At 45.5% G+C, this 6910-nt stretch overlaps 1 protein-coding gene across 1 annotated transcript in view; it reads left to right on the forward strand.

Annotated features, from left to right (window-relative positions):
- Positions 1 to 2254: 2254 nt before the first annotated feature.
- The window catches only part of YWHAG (tyrosine 3-monooxygenase/tryptophan 5-monooxygenase activation protein gamma), a 40745-nt gene continuing 36089 nt past the window's right edge, over positions 2255 to 6910 (forward strand). The window contains exon 1 of the mRNA XM_003794183.2: positions 2255 to 2572. Within this exon, the coding sequence (XP_003794231.1) occupies positions 2486 to 2572 (87 nt within the window). The 5' untranslated portion in view covers positions 2255 to 2485. The remainder of the gene's footprint in view (positions 2573 to 6910) is intronic.

Raw genomic sequence — 6910 nt, forward strand, 5'->3', positions numbered from 1 at the left:
TTTTTTTTTTTTTTTACTGTATTAGACTGGTAGCGGGGGAAGGAACTGAGGTGGAGAGGTCAGAGAGAGTTCCTGAGATTTAGCATCTGGCCTTGGATTACTGGCAGGTTTAATCTACATGTGGACAACTAGGGGTTGGCTGTAAGGGCTCATTCTCACAGACTTGTGATGCCCACACCAGAGTGGTTCGGGCCTACTCTGCAGGGAGGAAAAGAAAGGAAGAGGAATGACTTGGCGAACACTCATGCAAGAGACAGAAGGAAGTGGGAGGGTTTATTCACCAGCAGGATTGCATTTTGCTCGGTGGTGTGGTAAGAGAAGAGGGGCCAGGCCAGATCCTATGTTGGAGGAGGGGGAGAAAACTATTTCTAGACTCTCCCCACACAGTCCATCTCCTACACTCCTCCAAGGCAGTCTCCCCAAAGTGCATTCCTTCCTTCTCCACCTCATTAATTTATTTCATTTGTTCTACATACTTGCCATGTGGTGGGTACTGTGGTAATGGTGATGATGAAGAACACAAAATGCAAATCTGATCATTTTCTGCCATTGGTAAAATTTCTCACAGGTTTCCTATTTACTTGAAAATAATAGCTTCACTCCTTAGCCTGCCATTCAGTGCCACTCATGTTCTGATCCTTAAATCCATCCTCACTTCCATTACCATCACCTAAACATCAGACACATCAAATTCTCTGCCTATCAATAGACATATCAAAGCAGCCTAGTATAGTGATGCACACCTGCAGTTCCAGCTACTTGGGAGGCTAACACAGGAGGATCACTTGAGTTTGAGGCTAGCATGGGAAACACAGCAAGACTCCACTTCTAAAAAAGAAGTAAATTACATAAATAAATCAGGGAGGAACTTGCCTTAAAGTCTTGCTGGCTGTGCCTCTGCCTGCTTTCAGATCCTACAATCCTTTAAGGGTTGGGTTGGAAATGTTACCAAATTCCCTGGAGAAGTTTTTCAGAACCTCTTCCTAACCATTCTGAAAGAATTTTTTTGAATAAAATATGTGCTGTGCTTAACATATTCTGAATTCCTTGAGAACAGGGTTCCTCCAGCATCTAGCATAGAGCCTGGAATATTCCCTTACAGAAACTCATTCTAGGTTCTCATACACATTTCATAATCTCCTGTCATATCTTTCACTTACTGCTTTCTAACATACTCTTCATGTTTATCTTGCATGTTTTTGGGGGCAAGGTTTTTTGTTCACTGCTGTCCTTCATTGCTTAGAATAGTGCATAGCAGGAACATAGCCGGTGCTCAATAGATAATTGTAGAATAAATGAGGTCAATAAAATACGCAGTCAAAACTAAGGGATGTGTGAGCTACAAGGAATGTCTAAAAGGGAAGCATATGAGCAAGAATATGCCACCCCGACTTCAGGTATGTATGTCTTAGGTGGGAAGCCACACAACCCAGTGTTAAGCGTGGAGTAGGCTGAACTGAATCTTTAGCATCCCGTCCTGATGAGGAAGAAGGGGCTCTCCAGGGTCAGCCTGCAGACAGCTGCATCCTTTCTGGAAATTAATCAGTATGGCCAGCCAGTATTTGTCCTTCCATGTTTTCACCTAGTCAGGTTGGGTGGGGAACTGAACCCTTGCGGGTGGAGAGGGTGTCAGTCCCCTGGGTTCGGCACCTTAATTCGCCATTTGGTGGGCCGGTCCCACCCTGACAGTTTGAATCTAGAATGGTACATGCCTCCTCCCCTTCTCCTACCTCGTCCCCACCAGGACCAGTTACTTTTATCTATGAAGCAGGGTCTAGATCTGAGGCCCCTACCCACGTAATTTCCCGGAGAATATGGGGCGGGGCCGTGAATCAGCACTCGCTCAGTCTGATGCAGCCGTCATTCCCGCCAGGGGTCCCCAGCGTCCGGCGGATTAGAACAACCCCATCCCTCCTGCGCCTGCGTGCTAAGTCCGCTGGGAGCTGTAGTCCTGACCGCCCCTTTGTCCTTGGTCTCTTCAACGTGTCAGCTCACCGCAGGACGAACTACTATTCCCAGGGGCCCACGCGCCGGAGGTCTGGCAGGGCGGAGGTCTGAGGGGGAAGGGCAGAGGGGTGTCTGGAGAAGCTGGGGCGAAGGGACAGGGGTGAAGTAAATAAAGGGGAGTGTTGGGGGACACTAGGGAAAGTGAGCATACGCTCAGAAGCTAGCAGGGGCGACCCGCGTTGAGAAGCAGAAGCTCGTACCCGGGCGGGGCCTGGGCGGGGCGCGAGGGCGGGGCCTGGCGCGTCACGCGGCGTGGGCGGGGCTGCAGGGGGTTGTCCGCCCGCGGCACGCACAGCACCCGCAGCCGTCTTGCGCCCGGTCCCGCGGTCGCAGCTCCAGCCTCTTCCTCCTCGCCGCTGTTGTCGCTTTGGTCGCTCGCTTCGTGGGTCTGTCCCTTCGGCACAGGGACTCCAGCCGCGCCGAAGCAGCTCTCCAAGCCGCTGCAGTCCCCTTCTCTGGCCCGACGCAGCCCACGAAGATGGTGGACCGCGAGCAACTGGTGCAGAAAGCCCGGCTGGCCGAGCAGGCGGAGCGCTACGACGACATGGCCGCGGCCATGAAGAACGTGAGTGTCTTTTCCCCTCCCCCCACCTCTCCCTATTCTCTCCAGAGACGCAGTCATTGGCCTGTAACCCCAGGGGCTACTCGCCTGTAGGCGACTGCAGGGTGGTCGCCCCAGTCTCTCTCAGCGAGGGACTGGGGAGGGTCCTGATAGCAATGGGGACCCAGGTTGTGACGCGTAATCCCTTTCCAGCGTCCGCGAGGTCTTCCGCGGGCTTGGGCTGGGGCGGGGTCTTGCTGGGCTGGGCCTTGGAGCGGGATATCTGGCCCCACTGTCTCCCGGTCTGTAGGGAACTTGAGTGGGGGCCGTGCGCATCCTTTGTGCCCCACTTCCCCTCCTCCCAGCCTAGGCGTGGGGGCGGGGGACCGCATGGATGCGGTTCCTCTTTCTCTCCCTGGTGTCTGGGCGGCGCCTTTCCCATTCACTCAGCAGGTCTCCCGGTTTTCCACACCTACCCCCACCCCCAAATCTTCCCCTCTGTCTCTTCTGACAGATCTTTTAGAACCTCCTTAGGAAAAATGTGGGTTCTGAAAACCTGGGCTTAATGGTGCAAAATTGAAACCTTCATGCTCACGTTTTTCCTAACAAAAGGCTTCTCTTTATCCATTCCCCAAAGCGAGTCTTCTGGCTTTTAGGAAGGGGGAAGGTTTGACTCGATAGCGTTTTCATTGATCTCAACGTGTCATCTCCATTTTTCTTAATGCTTTTGTATTGAAACGGGTATGTATTGCCTTTAAAATAAAGGTTGTGAATCTAGCTGACTGGTTTAATTTGTGACATATATACTGTGTCTTTTTTGAATACAGGCACGCGTCTGTTGTAATTCCTATAAGTTGAAAAAATATTCTGTCTGATCTGATATTGCAAACAAAGCGATGGTGGGAGGCAGTCTCAAGTCATTCCAGAAGATTCTGCATTTGTCATATTGCAGAGAGGCTAGACTGGGTGGAGGCTGGGAGGAGTTATTCTAAAGGGGAAAAAGTCTTTTTTAAAAATTTGTTTTGTTAGATCTATCATATTTTTTTAAAAAGCTAGCGAATCATCATGCTGATGAAAAACGAATACTGATCTCCAGTTGTCGCATTTTGTTGGGGATGCAGATTTCTCCCCGTGTTGCACCATTTTGTCAGTACACTACATTTATCTAACCCGCTGTCAACCAGTTTAATATTTGGGGGGGGGGTATTGAACATTATTAAATGAAAGGTGGAAAAATTAATGATTATCTCTGCCACTATTTTAATATTTAACATCCTGCCTTACGTAACAAAGGTTTTAAAATGCATCCCCAGTGTGAAGTGGATGCAAGAGTGTACCTTGCCTGTTAAATCTTTTAAATGAAGCACTATGGGTATTACAGATCAATTCTTGAATAACTTTGCTAGTTCTCAAAAGATGGTATTCCTAATGCCTTTATATTTAAATCAGTTAGATTAACAAAAGAAAGGTTTTCTTCGTAAGAGAAATGGTTCTGAAATTGGGAATACTGCTGTATTACTATGTGGCCACAGTTGCTATCTTACACTGTAATGCTCAAATGATGTAAGTTGAACTTTGAATAGATACCGATATTGGAAATATCTTTAGTTTGTGTTATTTAGACCCTTCTAATTTTTCCACATTTCTAGTTCTACAGGAAGGCCAGTGACCTCGCACCTATATCCATAGCAACCCAGTGATGTCACACACAATGACACAGAGGCTGCAATGCACCTAAGGGCTGGTAGGGAGTATGCAAGTGGCATTTGTCCAAGGTAATGCAGAAATTAGCGGATAAGCCAGGTGGAATTGAACACTTCATCTTCTACCAGATAGGAATTGGTCAAAAAAGAACAAATTTCATTTACTCTTAGATAAACATATCGGTGACCTTTAGATGGGCTTTATTCACTTTCCTATTTGCAGTTTTCTCACAGAAGTTTATAAGATGCTTTCATATTTTCAAACATTCATCTCACTTATTTAAAATATTGGACAATGATGGAATAAAAATAGAGATTTTAAACAAGGGTATGTTTTATGATCATAGTGCAAGGATAGGATGTATACTTGAGTTTATTGCAAATAATTACTTGGCAGGTTTTAATAGACATTTTTAAAAAATTATGACTTCCTACTGGGTCATTTTCAGTTACTGTTAGGAAATGAGAGCCTGTTACAGAACATTTTAGGCTGGGATTTGGGAAGGTTGTCTTTTACTATATTTGTTCTTCTGCCTCTTGACAGAGTATGGAGAAAAGAACATTTTGTAAAATGAAGGCCCTGTTTACTGTGACTTTAAGGAAATAGACTTCCCTCTAACCCTTATTTTCCTCATCTATAATATGGCACAGTAACTACTTGAAAAGGTTGTGGGGATTAGAATATTAGAATAAAGAATATTGTATAATAGGTTCTCCAAAATGGAAACTATTTTAACTATTTCCTCGTTTATAAAAGTCATTATGGAGAATTTAGAAAGTACAAAGAGAAAATTCAGTTTTATTACTCAGGTGAGCTCTCGATTAAGGGTGAAATTTTATTCTGACGCTAGAAAGATTAACAATTATTTGCTGGGTGGCGCCTGTGGCTCAGTGAGTAGGGTGCCAGCCCCATATACTGAGGATGGCGGGTTTAAACCTGGCCCTGGCCGAACTGCAACCAAAAAATAGCTGGGCGTTGTGGTGGGTGGTGGGCACCTGTAGTCACAGCTACTTGGGAGGCTGAGGCAAGAGAATTGCTTAAGCCCAGGAGTTGGAGGTTGCTGTGAGCTGTGATGTCACGGCACTCTACCAAGGGCGATAAAGAGACTCTGTCTCTACAAAACAAACAAACAAAAAAACCCAATTATTTGCACTTAAGGAAATTATCCTAGTAATGGCACTGTTGGGATCTGTGGAAAGTGATAGTTGCATGTAGGTGACTAGAGTAGAAATAATATATTAATGCAGTATTTTGAAAATGAGGAAAGAGGAAAGTTAGGTCTTTCTTTTAAAGTTTATTTTACTTTTGTTTCTTGACTCTCCACTATACTAATGAGAAAGTTAGGTCTTTTAAAGACAGATGTTTAGTCTCGTATTTAAGGAGAGAGTGAATACCTACCTGTTTCCTATTTGTTAAACAATACTGGTTTGTCCTTTGGCTTTTAAAAGCCTCTTGAGAAGTTAATAGTCTAAGTAGGCTACTGGTACTTGCCTCAGGGGGCAGAAAAAGGTTCTGGACTACTAAATTTGTTGAAGTTACTGGGTTAAGCAATTTAACTGAGTGAGGGGCAGACATGGGTGGCAAAGGGCAATCATTGTATATATGTGTGTATATATATATATATAAACCTTCCTGGTGGAATCAGTAGACTTTAAAATGCTTACTGTTTTAAATATACCAGTTTTTCCTACTGGCTCTTCTAGGAGGCTAGATCAATAGCCATTATCACTAATGGAGTAATGACACCTCTGTAGGCTCTTCAGAGGTGGAATTCTGCCAACCATTATTCTAAGTCATGTGGTTTGAATTGTTCTCTTTGGGTTAGAAAGAATACAGTTTGCTTTGTATGTGTTAGTCTTTTTTTTTTTTGTAGAGACAGTCTTACTTTATCGCCCTCAGTAGAGTGCCGTGGCATCACACAGCTCACAGCAACCTCCACCTCCTGAGCTTAGGTGATTCTTTTGCCTCAGGTGCCCACCACAATGCCTGGCTATTTTTTTGTTGCAGTTTGGCCACGGCTGGGTTCAAACCTGCCACTCTCAGTCTATGGTGCTGGAGTCCTCCCCACTAAGCCACAGGTGCCGCCCTGGAGACAGAATCTTAACTATGTCACCCTTGGTAGAGTGACCTCGAACTCTTGGGCTTAAGCGATTCTCTTGCCTTAGCCTCCCAAGTAGCTGGGACTACAGGCGCCCACCACAAAGCCCAGCTATTTGTTACTGTTGTCATTGTTGTTTAGCTGGGCCAGGTTTGAACCTGCCAGCTCCAGTGCATGTGGCCAGTGCCCTAACCACTGAGTACGGGCACTGAGGCGCTGTATGTTATTCTTCGCAATAACTGAAATGAATATTAAATGCTTTTCCTAGTTATTTAGAAAATCTCATGTATAGTTTGAATTCTTTTGAGATAAAAGATGTTGGCTGAATGTGCATTCTTGTTATAGTCCTCTGGATTAACAGCAGACCCTGGCTGGGATTTCATCTCTAGTACTCAGGGAAGTCTTATTTATTTATTTATTTATTTATTTTTTCTTTTTTTTTGAGGCAGAGCCTCAAGCTATCCCCCTGGGCAGAGTGCCATGGCATCACAGCTCACAGCAACCTCCAACTCCTGGGTTCAAGCGAGTCTCCTGCCTCAGCCGCCCAAGTAGCTGGGACC

The sequence above is a fragment of the Otolemur garnettii genome, unplaced genomic scaffold (genome assembly GCF_000181295.1).
Source record: "Otolemur garnettii isolate 467f Iridium unplaced genomic scaffold, OtoGar3 scaffold00077, whole genome shotgun sequence".
NCBI lineage: Eukaryota > Metazoa > Chordata > Mammalia > Primates > Galagidae > Otolemur > Otolemur garnettii.